The sequence below is a fragment of the Gavialis gangeticus genome, unplaced genomic scaffold (assembly GCF_001723915.1).
Source record: "Gavialis gangeticus isolate Ggan-Ray unplaced genomic scaffold, GavGan_comp1, whole genome shotgun sequence".
NCBI lineage: Eukaryota > Metazoa > Chordata > Crocodylia > Gavialidae > Gavialis > Gavialis gangeticus.
In genome coordinates this window covers 41,528,947-41,543,572 of record NW_017729033.1, presented here as the reverse complement: position 1 = coordinate 41,543,572, position 14,626 = coordinate 41,528,947, and the positions used below count along the sequence as shown (strand labels likewise).

General features: G+C 44.7%; 1 protein-coding gene across 1 annotated transcript in view; it reads right to left on the bottom strand.

Moving 5' to 3' along the window:
- The window catches only part of SLIT2 (slit guidance ligand 2), a 629,104-nt gene that overhangs the window by 81,673 nt on the left and 532,805 nt on the right, over positions 1–14,626 (bottom strand). The window contains exons 22-24 of the mRNA XM_019526063.1: positions 6,915–6,983; positions 4,586–4,657; positions 4,309–4,380 (exon numbers count right to left, since the gene is read on the bottom strand). Of these exons, the coding sequence (XP_019381608.1) occupies positions 4,309–4,380; positions 4,586–4,657; positions 6,915–6,983 (213 nt within the window). The remainder of the gene's footprint in view (positions 1–4,308; positions 4,381–4,585; positions 4,658–6,914; positions 6,984–14,626) is intronic.

Below are 14,626 nucleotides of genomic sequence, written 5' to 3'. Positions count from 1 at the left end.
CACAAATAGAGAAGGAAAGAAAACAAGAGATACTGTCATAAGCAGATATGCTGGTTTTCTGTGATTAAAAATCACAAATTCTCTGATTAAAAATTGTAAATTCTTTGATTAAAATTAAAGGCTCCCCACAGCCCTCCCCCACCCCGGTACTGCTGGTGCCCCTCACTCTCTCCCACAGCCTCCTCAGCCCTCATGATGCCCCTCACTCCCCTACAGCCACACCCATGTCCCTCAGGTGTTACCATTCCATCACTTTCCCTTGTTGGGGCTCTGGCCTTCTCAGCCCCTGCCCCTCTGCTCTTACTGGCCCCTTTGCCTCAGCACACTGTGCCAGACCTTAGCTACTTGGGTGCCAGCCCTTGTCTCAATCTTCTCAGCTTTGGGCCTCTGGCCCTCATCTTGCTCGTCTAGGGCTCTGGTCTTGTCCCTCAAAGGCTGTGGGCCCCTGGCCCCGTCTCCACCTTTCTTGGGTACTAGGCTACCTGGCCCTGGTTTTTTAAAGAGACAGAGCACACCCTGAACTGCTTGTATTATGTTATAGCCAAGGGGCTATATTTTGGCATATTTATAAACTGGTGGACTGGGCCAAGGCTATTGGGGAAGGTGGAGACCCCATTGGGGCACACTACAGTGTGCAGACTCCAGTGCCAGAGGGTGCAGTGACAAAGGGATGAGCAGACCCTAGCACCAGTGGGCACAGTGCCAGGGGGTGCAGTGGCAAACAAGGTGAGCAAGCCCCACTGCCAGTGCAGGAACAGAGACAGGGCTGTGGAGAGCCTGGTGATGACAGGAGTTTGAACTAGACTAAGGCGTCAGAGGGATAATGTTTAAATATCATCTGTGAGGCTTGGGGTGTGGTAAAGGGGTGGTTTTGGAGCCACACATCTAGCCCATAAAGCTGAGGGTGTCCTGTGAGGCATCCATTTTGAGCGGAACCCAAAAGGGGTCCAAGAACCCACAGGGTTCAGTAGGGTCCATCAGGATCATGTCCAAACACAAACTCAAGGGCAGCCTCCCTATTTATTATAATTACTAGCAAGACATGGCAGGCAAGGAAAAGGGTGCTTGTTGGGCAAGACTGACATGGACACGGAGCCCTAGCGGCATCACAGCCATCCCTGGGGACCCCATCCCACAACACGGAGGCTGCTCTGAAGCACTGGAATTCCAGTGCATTTGAACAGACTTGACTGAGATCCAGCAGACTCCTGTGTCTGATGTATCAGCACAGCTGCGCAAAAAAACAGTGACGGGGGTACCTGGACTACAGCTCATCGAACTTCATATAGATTCATAGATGTTCGGGTCGGAAGGTACCTCAGTAGGTCATCGAGTCTGACCCTCTGCCCTGGGCAGGAAAGAGCGCTGGGGTCAGACGACCCCAGCTAGGTGCTTGTCCAGTCTCCTCTTGAAGACCCCCAAGATAGGAGAGTGCATCACCTCCCTGGGAAGCTCATTCCAGATTCTACCTTGTTCTCCTTTGACAAAGTAACTACTTGGGTGGATGAAGGTAATGCTGTTGATATGGTATATCTGAACTTCAGCAAGGCTTTTGATAAGGTCCCACAGAACCTTCTCATAAAGAAATTGGAGAAATGTGGGCTAGATAAAATTACTACAAGGTGGATAACTGGCTCAACAGCTGCAGGCAAAGGGTAATTATCAATGGGTCCATGTCAGAATAGCAGGAGGTTCTGAGTTGGGGGTGCACTGAGAAAGAATTTTTTTGGCTGATTATTAACCATATTGGCCGACACTGATCCATTTGTCAATATGCAGCCCATGCTTGTCCAGAGAGAGCTCCCAGCATTGCGCACACCCCTGGGGGAGGCACGGGGGGCATGTGTCCCCTGGATTTGTGCACAGGGTTAGAACAGGCTGCCCACTGTGGGCTGGGGCCAAGGGCTGTGCCGGCCTCTTCCTAGTGGGGAGGGCCTTGCTGGGGCTATGCTGGTGGCAGTGGAGGCACTGGGAGGGGGGTCTATAAAGGGATATGGTGAGTTTTGGGGTGGCTGTAGCCCACTCCGTAACTCCCCCCCACCCCCAGTGCTGCTGCCACCTGCCCCAACCACAGCCCCAGCCCAGCCCTCCTGCCGGGAAGAGGTCAGCACAGCCCCCAGCCCCAGCCTGCCCTTGCCCCGCACACAAATCCAGGGGGAACATGCTCCCCATGCCTCCCCCAGAGGTGTGCGCAGTGGCAGGAGCTTCCGGACCTTGATCTGAACCCCCATTCCCCTTCCCTTCCCCAGCCAAACACTGCTCTTCAAGCTGCTGAGCTTCACTCCTGGCCGCGTGCATGCTGCAGCTGTATCCATGGATATGGCATTTAATCAGTGACATTATTGGCTACATCAGCCAAAAAAAGCTGATTGCTGATAATGTCAATTTTCATCTTATCAATGCCAATACAATAAGAACTGATATATCAGTGCACCTCAGGATTTGAGAGGAGTCCCAAAAGTGATCTATCCTAGGCCTGGTGCTGTTCCATGTGTTTATTAAAGATTTTGATGCTGACATAGAAAGCTTCTTGAGTAAGCTTTTGCAGACATGAAACTGGGAAGGACTGCAGACATGTTGGAGGTTATGAGCACAATTCAGGAGGATCTTAGAAAGCTAGGCTAGAGCTAAGAGAATGAAGTTCAATACAGACAAATGCAAGGTGTTACTCAATATGAGCCTGCAGTGTGATGCATCTGTATACAAGACAAATGCAGTTTTGAGATGCAGAAGCATTAGGTGCAAGACATGAAAAGTGACAGTGCCTCTCTACTTGGCACCTGCCTAGGCCTCATCTGGAGTACTGTATGCAGTTCTGGGTTCCACATTTTAAATAGGACATGGATAAATTAGAGGGTCCAGAGATGGACAACAAAAACAATAAAGTGATTGGAAAGCAAGTCATATGAGGGGATGCGGAAAGAACTAGGCATTCTCAGCTTGTAGAAAAGGTGGTTAAAAGGGGACATGATAGGCTTCAAATACTTGAAGGGCTTCCATAAAGAAGAGGGAAAGTGCCTTTTCTCGCTTGCTGCACAGAGGAGGACAGAGACAAATGGCTTGAAGTTGCAGCAAAGTAAATTTAGATTGGATATCCAGAAAAAAAACTTCTTCACTGTTAGAATAGCAAGGCATTAGAAGAGAAGGGAATTGTTGGACTCACCGTCACAGTGTTCAAGAAGAAGTTGGAGAGCCACTGGTTGGGGATGATCTAGACACAGTTTTATGTGTGTTCTACTGTGGGTATTTCCCATGCTACTGGGCTTTGCTAGTTGCCTCCAACCCACCCTTTCTCCAACATGTTTCAGGGTGTTTTAAGGCTTCCTCAGAGGCACTGGTTATTGGCTACAGCCAAGGCTGGGGACTTTGACTGGGATGTGCTAATGCTCCTGCTGGAACCAAAGCCAGATGCTCCTGGCTAGACAGTCCTCTTGGGGTCAGGCTGATTGCCATATTTGGGGTCAGGAAGGAATTTTACCCCAGGGTCAGACTGGAATGGATTGTGGGATTTTTTTACTTGCTCTATAGCAGGGGACATGGCCCTCTCCCCAGGATCTCTTGGGCATATATTGACAACATTTTATAGAAGCAGGATGTTAGCTATTGTGGTTCCCCTGCTTTACCTGTGGCAGGCTAGGGTGTTAGGTCTGTGTTGTACTGGAGGTGATATTAGTCTTTTGTAGAGCTTAGATTATGTATTGTATAGGATGCTTTAGATAGGGCTGATCCTGTCTCAGGCAGGGGGTTGGACTAGATGACCTCTGGAGGTCCCTTCCAGCCCTATTTCTCTATGATCTATGATATGGAGACAGGTTATTTCAGGAAAAAGAGGCAGATAATTTTTTCTTACAAGTGAGGCAAACTCTTTAGGTCATCCCCCACTCCCACCCCTTAATTCTTGTAATATAAACAAGCTTCAACTTCCCTTGTGGCAGGCATTTCTAATATGCAACCCAAGCAAATATAATTAATTTCTGAATAACCAGCCCTGCCTAGGTAAAACTAGTTCTGTAATTTATAAGGTTTATGCTACTTGATCACCTTGAGATTCACCTGCCCAGGCACACTTCTTCATTGAGGGAATGCCAGCAACAATCCACAAGCTAAAATTGATGCGCTTAAAGTTTTCAAAAAAACATTAAGCACAACATTTTTGATGACTAATCAAAAAGTTTCAAAAGATACTAGTTCCCCATGGGTTTTTCAGTCTGCACATGAGAAGGAGTTTAACAAAAAAACAAACAAACCCAAAAACAAAAACAGAAAACATCAAACAAAGAAACAAACAAAAAACCTCACACTACTTACAACAACCTAAGCGACTTCAACCCATCAAATGTCCGTGCAGGGATACACCGCAGACGGTTGTAACTAAGAATTCTGAAAGCATAGAATATACTGTAAGCAAGTAACACAAAAACTACACACAATGTAGAGCATCTTTTGAAATTACACCCAGTTAGAGAACAGTTAATTTACAGCCTACAAACCAAGCAAGTTTTAATGTCAACTGGTTGCTTTTTCTTTTCAAGACAATGAACACAGTAATCTTTTCAAACATTCATTGTTATATATTTAAACTTACAAGGTGAGCAGCTGAGTCATGTTGCTGAAGCTCTGATTAGAAAGAGTGCTGATTCTGTTGTTACTTAAATCTCTACAAAAAATAAATTCACAAGTTCAGTCCTTGTGATTGCACAAATCCTGAAACACCATACTTTAGATCTGAAATTACCTTTTTTATTAGTAGAGGTAGTATTGTTATAGATATCAATGTTTAAAACATGTTTTATTGTCACATGCCACATACAAGCCAAGCGTTTTACTCTGCAAAATGGAAAGCACTCTCATTTCAACAAAGGAAAAAAAGCAAAGCAATGCAGTCTTCTAATTCATATACAAGTGTCCATCATGCTACTCAAGTAGGATCCTACATATAGTTCAGCAGTGAACCTAATATTAGTCTTGTGAATGAAGATCTGAGATGTTTTGAAATGTGGATCCTTCTAGCCATCTCTCTAATTACATCTGTGTAAGTATTACTTGACATCTAATGTGTATTCTGCTCTAAAACGTAGAGGAAACCACAAAAAAGTTAACAATCTTCCCCCCTATCACTATGTTCAACAAGGTGTTATGTCCCCCAACTTGTGGCTGTGTCTGTTGTATTTGTAAAGTGAAAAATCTTCAGTTTGTATGTGGGAGGAACAATTTAAGTTCTTCTGGTTGCTAAACAGCTAATGATTAAGGTCCTTTTGGCTTTAAATGTAAGGCTTAGGTTTGAAGAGGATGGTGCTTGGTATAAAGAAAGTTTGGAAAAAAATATGCTGAAGGGAAACTTGAATTAGTTCTACTTTCTGAAAATACTGTTTTTCTTAAGTTTTAACATGTTAATTGTGCCATAAATGTACTGTCTGCCAGGGCCCTTGGCCTTGTGCACCTTAACTGTATATCAAATTGGCAGAAATAACTCATGCCTCCCTCAAAGGCATTGGTGAAATGATAATGTGATAAAGATTGTATGATAATTTTTATCTAGGTTAAAAATAAATTTGACACAGGTCTATGAACTAAGATTACCTAAATAATTTGGTTCTTTTATAATGCATGTGAGGAAAAAAAAGGAACTTAGAGATACTCTTTAACAGCAAAGGAATTTGTTAAAAACATAATAATACTCTGTGTGCCACCTTTGGAATCATCTACTAGAATCCTGTATGACTAATGTATTAAAACTTTATTTACTGAACTTTTTATGTTTGTGCTTTGTATTTGTAATCAGTCAAAATTATTTATTAAAATACAGACCTTTATGACTAACGCCATTATTCTGATACTGAAATCTGTATTTATTTTATAAACATTCATCACTATTTATGCTTTGGCTGGAAGCCTTCATAATGAAGAGTGGGGCATCACTACTGCAAGTGATCACAACTTCATAAGTTCATGACACAAGAGAAGTTTTATGGCATGAAAAACTATGGCCCTTGCAGGGCTATATGCTGCAAGTAGGTCTCCTATCTCATTCATGGAACAAATTCACAAATTCTGTAGGTCTCCAGTGCATATATTTGAGAATGCGATAATTTATTTTGACAGGGTTTGGAAAGTCTGTGGGGGGAAAAAAGGTCTCTTTTTCTACATTTGAAAAAGTGAAACGCACTGCAATGTAGATGGAAAACCATTTCAATTGTCTTGATAGACAGCTCTAAATCCTCCCCAAGTTTTAATGTCTGACTGTATTTAAGCCTAAACTTGCTTTAAAAATATGGGGTAGATGCCAAGTTGGTGTAAACTGTTACAGCTCTACTTAAGTCAATAGGTCTATAATATTTTACACTAGCTGAAAACCTGTCTCTCTCTTGCAAAACCCTTCTGAGGCACCTAAATAGTATCTGCTCTGTTTTCTGAATTAGCTGATGCCTAGAGAGGTTAGTGACTTGGTCAAAATCACTCAGTGAGTCAGCAGCAGAGCTGGAAATAACCATGAAAAGTTTTAACTAAGCTTTCTTCTCCAAGCATTAAACCATTGATCATGTGGGGCTATATTAAATGGATGTACTGTTCTTGTTTCATACAAACAGTAGAATATTTTCTCTATAATTGAAATCATTTCAGTGCCTCGGTGGAAGGTAACCGCATATCTGTATAGTAAGCTATTAGTTACTCTAATGCACATTTCGTGAGGTTCTGAATTCCCTTTTGGGTTTACTGTAGTACCTGCCTATTTACTTTGCAATGAAGTGTGCTGTGATCAGCAGCATAAAAATATCCCCATTTATAAAACATGCCTTGGAGTTATACTTGCTAAAAGGTCCACTACATTTTATGTTTTTCTTGTAACTATTACATTAAATGGAAGAGTAGTTTTTTGATCAACCAGTATTGAAAGATGCTCTAAAGCTACTTACATAAGTGTCAAATGCTTGTAGTTAGACAGTTCTTTGGGAACAAGGGTAAATTGGTTTCCATCCAAATAACTACAATAGAAAAATATAATGTTAAGTATTATTCTTTAATTTAAAGTGAAGACAAAAATGTTACAGTAAAACAATATATAAGGACAAGTAATTTACAGGCACAGTTATTTACAACTTTCCTCCTTTAGCATCAGGATAACAGGATGGCTGAAGGCCAGCTGCCTAAGAGTCTGATATATACATCCAAAACAATAATAATAAGAAAATCCACTTAGCCCTTTATAGTGCAATTTAAAAAAAAAAACCCGATCGGTATTGTTATTACCCTTTTACAGACAGGGCAAATAAAACCAAACTCTAACTCCGTAAGTAATTTACTGTGAATCGATAGAGTCTGAATTAAATTAAGTAAGAATAGGAATTGACAGCAAAAAGCTACATCAGTGGTTTTCAACCTGTGGTCTATGGACCCCTGGGGGTCTACAGACTATGTCTAAGGGGTTAGCAAAAATGACTATGATCAATTAAATGCATGTGAATACCCAAGTTTAAAATTCAAAGGGGTCTGCACCTCCATTTGACATTTATTAAGGGTCCACAAATGAAAAAAGGTTGAGAACCACTGAGCTACATTATCTCCATTTTGCCCTTTGGAGTGAATATGGGTAGATGTCAATCATATACAGCCAAATAAGATAGTAATGAAGAATTTGATTGAGGTAGGTGCTTTTGGGGCCAAGTGTAGGGAAGAACTACACATGTAGCTGGGATAAATGTGTTAAGAAAAACTGGGAGCAGTCCTCTTTATGTAATTTTCTAATCTGGGGCAGACTTGGGTACAGGGATGCTTGAAGCAGCTCTGGAAAAGAGAATTTCAGAGGCATAGTTGACTTGCTTGCACACCCACTTACATCTGAAGAGTAGAAAGTGTCCAGCAACAATTGCATCTGCCCCAAACAGGACATGCACCATTTCTGCATCTGTAGATATTTCTTTCTCTCTCCTGCAGCCAGAATAATAGCTGTAGGTCAAACTTTCACTGCCTTAATTCACAGAAAAGGCTATAGCCCTCAAATGCATACAAAGATAGATTCAAAGTAGTTTTGTAGGTGGAGATCTAAATATGAAAAGATGTCTTATGAGAACTTGCACTAACTTGGACTTAATTTTCCTCTTGTTTTACTTCAAGGTAATCTCTGAGAAATATTTCCTGTTATAGATAGACAGTTCCAAAATGTACCTAATCTAAACAGATCTAAACAGATCTAAAATGTGCATAATTAAAATGTGTAATAGAAGTAATAAAGAAATCTATCTAGTTAAGGTTGGGAAGTTTTCTGAAAAGTAAGTTTTTCAGTATACCTCAAAATGTGTTTTTAAATCCAAGATATAGTTTTGAACAGCTTTACACATGTATGGCCTGAACCAAATCCTGACCCCATTCACATCAGTTGAAGGGCTGCAAGAATGAGTTTTTACTTTTATAAAGAGGTAGAACATAAACATTTATTTGAAGAAAAATATATCTGGAAGTAACTATTAGCAATTTTTAATTGTTAAATTCTGTTTATTTGCTAACAGCCATATTTAAATGTAGGCACTTAGTAGAAACACAGATAACCAAGGATCCTTGTTTTCTCTGTTAAAAAACACAAAGTTCTCTGATTTAAAAGAATGCAACATCCGTGTTTTTCTGAGATTAAAATGAAATGCCACTATATATATTTGTGTGTGTGTGTGTGTGTGTGTGTGTAGGTATCAGTTGAACACAATGTTTTAGTGATATATTTACAATCTTAAAGCAATTTGGAAACCTACCAGTGCCTCAATCATCATAATAAAATAAATTATAATACCTATATATCTTGGTGTTTGATTTTGTTCTTTTTATCATGGAAAATCAAAGCTGTCCCTGCCCCCTTTGCTTACCAGGACATGAGCCCAGCTGCAGCTGTCCCCCTCACTGCTTTGTGGCGCTGAGCAGCCCTGATATGAAAGTGCCCCTCACTCTGGACCCAAAATCTCTGCCTACCCCGATTTGCTACCCAACCGCTGCCCCAAGCTGCTATCCCACACACCCCTGCCCTGCCCTGTCCCTAATCAGCCCTGTTGGCTCTCCCTGCAGCCCCCCCACCAGTCCTGGTAGTGTCACCCACACCCCCCTGCCTTGCCCTTGCCTGCCCTGCCAGCTCTTCCTCCAGGCTGCCACCTCCCCCCCACCCAGCAGTATGACCCAGAGGTGGCAGAGGGGGAACCCAGCTGCCCCCTGGTTCCAGCCCCGAAGTATGTGGGGTAGGGGTGGACATGTGGGGCTTTCCAGAACCTGGCCCTTTCCCTGATGATGTAGGGTTGGTCTGGATTCACCAGAGCTTCGCCCCTTATGGCTTAGATTGGCTGTGCACCATCAGGACTGTACACTAAGCTCTGGCATGTATGGACCACTCTTGTCCCATCAGAAGGTCCTTGGATGGCTTCCCTGATGGTACAGGGCTCATCCAAACTCACCAGAGCTTGGCTCCTGATGGTCTTGACTGGCCTCATGCCATTAGGGCTGTGCACCAATCTCTGGCCTGCCCATATCAACACGGCGGGGCAGTTCTCCATACCACTGTTCATTGGCGATGCATGGGGGGCGGGGTTAGGAGGCATGTGCTCCCTCAGATTTCTGTGCCAGCAGCAGGGCATGGGGCTGCAGCCTAGCCAGATTGGTATAGGGCAGGAGACATCTCAGCCCAGTGGTGGAACATGATGTGGGAGAGCAGAGCAGGGTGAGCACACCTGCCACTGCTGCAACCACCACTGGGAGCCCTGCTCCAGCCACACTATAGCTGCCAAGGTGAGGTGCCCCCTGCCTGCCCAGGGATGGCAGGGGTGGTGACGCATAGTTGTGTCCCACTGCCAGTGTTGGCACTTATGCGTCGCCTATGCTGCTGACACAGTGGGAGGGCACAACCCCATGCTGCCACCACTCCTGGGAGGGCAGGGGGCACCCCACTTTGGCATCCATGATGACATAGCTGGCATGCAGTTCCTGGTGGCAGCGGCAGCACTGAGTCTCCCTGCCCTACTCTGCCCTCCCATATTGGGTCCTGCCTGTTGGGCCAGAGGTGGCTTCTGGCTAGTGCTGGTCTGGTCAGACTGCAGCCCTGTGCCCCACTGTCAGCACAGAAATATCGGGCTCATGCCCCCCCGACATATTGCCAATGAGTGTGCCCAGATGATCTCCAACTCCCACCTCCCATCCTATAGACTTATGTGCCTGTATTGCTCAGTAACATCTTTTTAAGGGGAACCAATCCCTGTTCTGATAGGCAGAAGAAAACAAAGTGGCCACTTTGTGGCCCAGAGGGGCAAGGATTTAGGTAGGGGAATGATGCTACACAACAGGGTGAGAGACTTAGCCTTAGACCCTGTAGAGAAAAGAATCCTGATCAGTGGAGGAAGAAAGAAAAACTGTGGTGGTAGTGCCCCAGCTGCTATGGGAGACAAAGTACCTAATCAGAGGCTGCACGAAACTGGAGCTCCAGGCTACGACTAAACTCTGGATTATGACTAGACTCCAGACTCTTAACTGCTGCAGAGGCTGCTGATGGGGAAGACACTGCTGCCAGAGGTTGTGCAAGCACCTCCTCTGGACTCCTTTAAGAGATATTTGGACGTTTATCTTGCTGGGATCCTTCGGCCCCAGCTGACTTCCTGCTCCTGCGACAGGGGCCTGGACTCAATGATCTTCCGAGGTCCCTTCCAGCCCTAATGTCTATGAAAGCTATGATCCAGGTGTGGGCTTGCCTCTGTAGCCAGAAGCAAACCAGGCTAAAAAGCGATCATGGAAAACACCTGTGCCAGAGTTGTGAATTAGGAATCAGTTGACCAGCAGGGGAGGAGCTGGGCCAGCATATACACTGACTCTAGGAAAGTAGTAACCGTGTCAGGGAATAAGCAACTTCCTTGCAGAGTGGGTAAGCTCAGGCCCAAGGGGAGGGGAGCTCCAGGAGCAGCAGGATGAGTGTGCCTGGATGGATTAAAGGTTTTGTGAGCTATTTTAGTTCACCCAGCAGGATATATTTTGGTTTCTCCTTATTGACCCATAACAGCTAGAGGTTTTAGTTGGGAGTGTAGGAGTTTCAGTTATGCTAGGCTGTAGTGATGCTGAGCTATAGTTAAACTAAGGCACTGCAAAGGACCTTGGGAGTAGCAGGCTTAATTGACTGCTGGATGACCTGGAAAAAGACTTGAGTGAACAAAAATAATGATTTAAAGTAAGAAACTGGTTGAATGGATTGAGTAAAAAGTTAGAACTTGCTGGTCTTTTTCAGCAATACCTCCCAGTTGAGGATGATTGTCTTCCGTGATTGTCTTATCTCTGTGTCTGAAGATGGCTGATGAGGCCTATCCAGGATCAACAGACTCTACTGAAGCTCAGATATGTGTTTCTATGTGCGGTGGGTGGTGCTGGATTCTTGATTTGGTTCATGACATGCTGTTTCTGCCACTTCTGCTTTTCCTGTTATTGTTGTGAAGTTCCAAAGTACTGAGGTCCCTGCAGCAGATGCTTCCTCCATGTGGGGCAGTCCTTGATGACAGTCTCCCATGAGTTGACACTGATGTTGCATTTTTTTAAGTTGACCTTGAGAACATCCCTGAAGAGTTTTCTCTGCCCTCCTCTGAGCTGGGAGAATAAAATTTGCTTCAAGAGCCTGGAGTCAGACATTCAGATGACATAACCAGCCCAATGAAGCTGGTGGCAGATGATTATCACCTATATACTCATGGTGTTTGCTTGCAGAAGGACACTAACATTGGTGTATCTGTCTTCCCACTGGATTCACATGATCTTCCATAGGCAGTGTGACGGTTCTTCAACAACTTTTAGAAGTTTCCTGTACATGGGCTATGTCACAGCTCTGTACAGCAAGGTGGGGATCACAACTGCTTGATAAAACATGAGGTAAGTTTTGGATCTGATGTTGGAATCTTCGAACACCCATTTCTTCAGGCATCCAAAGTCTGTATTTGCACATTTGAAACTATGTTGGATTTTTTCATTGATATCAGCCTTCTGAGAGAGAAAGCTTTTGAGGTATGGGAAATACTCAATGTTTTCCAGTCTCATTGTGGATCTGGATTACTGGAGCTGGGGACTGTTCATTAGGAGCTTGTTGGTGGAAGACCGAATGTTTAGCATCAGTTCTATTTTCTTACATACTTTGGTAAAGACACTGAGGATTGCCTGAACGTCTGCTTCCTTGCTTCAATACAGCCTTGCTTAACTCTCATTAAGGCAGAGAACGGTGACAAATTTCAGTGGGCATCCATATTTCAGAAGGATCCTCTGCAACAGTTCTCGGCTGACAGAGTTGAAAGCTTCTGTGAAGTCAAAGAAGGCCATGTAGAGTTCTTCCTATTGTTTGCAGCATTTCTCCTGCAGGTGGTGAGCTGTGAGGATCATGTCAGTTGTGCCTATTGATGCCCTAAATCCATACTGAGATTCCAGGAGGAGCTGTTCAGGATGTAGAAGGAGATGGCTCAGGAGGGTTCTAACAATGATCTTTCCTGCAGTGGACAACAAGGTGATACCTCTGTAGTTTTCATAGTCAGACTTGTCTTCTTTTTTGAAGACTGTCACAATTATGGCATCCCTGAGGTCATCTGAGATTTCCTCTTCATTACAGTTCCTTAAGATAAGGGCATGGAACTGTGATGTGAGATCCTTTCCTCCCTATTTGAAGATTTCAGCGGGGATTCCATCCACTCTAGATGCCTTGTTATTCTTCATCTGCTTGATGGCACTCCTCACGTCATCAAGGGTTGGAGGGATTTTGAGTTTATCTCTGACTGGGTGTTGCAGGATGGACTTGAGAACACTCATCAACAGTATAGTCTCAACTGAGAAGGTTTTCAAAATACTCCTTCCAAGCATGGCTCCCCAGCATGGCGTGATGACTCCCCTTTCCTTGACCAGGTCTCCTCTATCCTTAGGTCTCAAGGGAATTGGTCTCTGAGTGCTTGGACCATAGATGGCATTGGTGGCACTGAAGAAACTGCGCATATTGTGGATTTCAGCGAGATGTCACATCTCCTTAGCCTTGTCTTCCCACCATTTGTTCTTCATATTGCTTGTCCTCCTTTGGACTTCATATTGGACAACATCCTCAGGGAGAACACACACACACCCAAGGAGCCTGAACACCAAGAGTGACAGCAGGCAGGAGGCCAGCTGGTAACACTCCCACAACTCCCCTGTGCCTCAGAACAAGGTGTGTATTGAGTAACCATTGGTGGCTTGGTGTTGGCTATATGGGGTGTTTGGAGGCCACACAGCAGGGTGCCTGGGCACTCGCTGGCTGGAGTCCTGCACAGGGCAGGGGTATGGAGGAGGCTGAGGAGATGAAGCCAGAGCCAGTAGGCTAAGGGTGAAGGCCACAACCAGAGAAAGAGGGATAAGGCTGAGGGGGCTGAAGCCTGAATAGAGGCTGGAGCCTGATTAGGCAGAAATGAGTATCTGAGCCAGAAGACTCAATGAATGAAAACTGAGTAACACCAACTAGGCATAGGTATGGTGATGGGGGAGGCTGGAGGTTATGATTGATGTTTCTAATGCACAATTAGGGTCAGGCCACAACTGGTAGCACTGGGGCACAGGCTTGCTATGCGAGTAGGGTGCAGGCCCAGAGAATGACAGGCTTGGGCCTATCAAAAGTCTATCATTACTGAAAGTAGAAAAAGAGAGTGGCACTGGAAGGAAGAGACACCTAGAGGCTCACCTGAGCCCCAAAGGACTGTCTCCCTAACTTTATAATAAAGTGTGGCAGATAAAGTTAGGTTGTAGCTTGGGGAGACCAGGCGAGACTATATGAGGTAGGGGTACTTCACACACCAAGGGATATCATGGCCAACACTGGAGGTGTACCCTGCTACATTAAGCATGTGCAAGTAACTTAACAACATTCCTGGGAGGACTCATCTCTTGGAACACTCTGACCAACACTCACAGTTCCAACTGTGCAACATAACTATGTAGGAGAACTTCAGAAAAAATTAAACTACCTTTTTCAGCTAACCTACTCCAAAAGGGATCAATTTAAACAGGACCTACTTATTCATGCTCCTAAACTGAGAGCTAAACATGGAGGCATACTTCATTGCCATGTAGAAGACCAACCTTTTACCAACAGACCTTGATGAAGGGGAAGACAAGGGCAGAGGAAGCCTTGGACTGCTAAACCAAGCAGCACCTACAAGTACAGCCCAACCTAGATGGACAAGCGGAACATATACTCATGTAAGCAACAGGGGCCAGGGCAATGCTGAGATTAGGGGGCCAGTGCACACATCCACAGGAGGCCTCAAATGCCTCTACACAAATGCTCATAGTATGGGAAACAAGCAGGAGGAACTTACCCTCCTGCTAGCTGACACCAACCCAGACATAGTGGGGCTCACCGAAACGTGGTGGGACCCAACGCATGACTGGGCGGTGAATATCAAGGGCTATAGGCTGTACAGGAGGGACAGGACAGGGAGGAAAGGCGGGGGTGTGGCGCTCTACATTAAGAAGGAATACACATCCTCATCAAGTAGCACAGAGTCAGAGGAGGGGAACACTGAAGTGCTCTGGGGTAGAATACAAGGCAGTTGAGGTGAAAGAGACTTAACGGTGGGGGTCTACTACAGACCACCCAACCAAGGGGAAGAGCTAGACC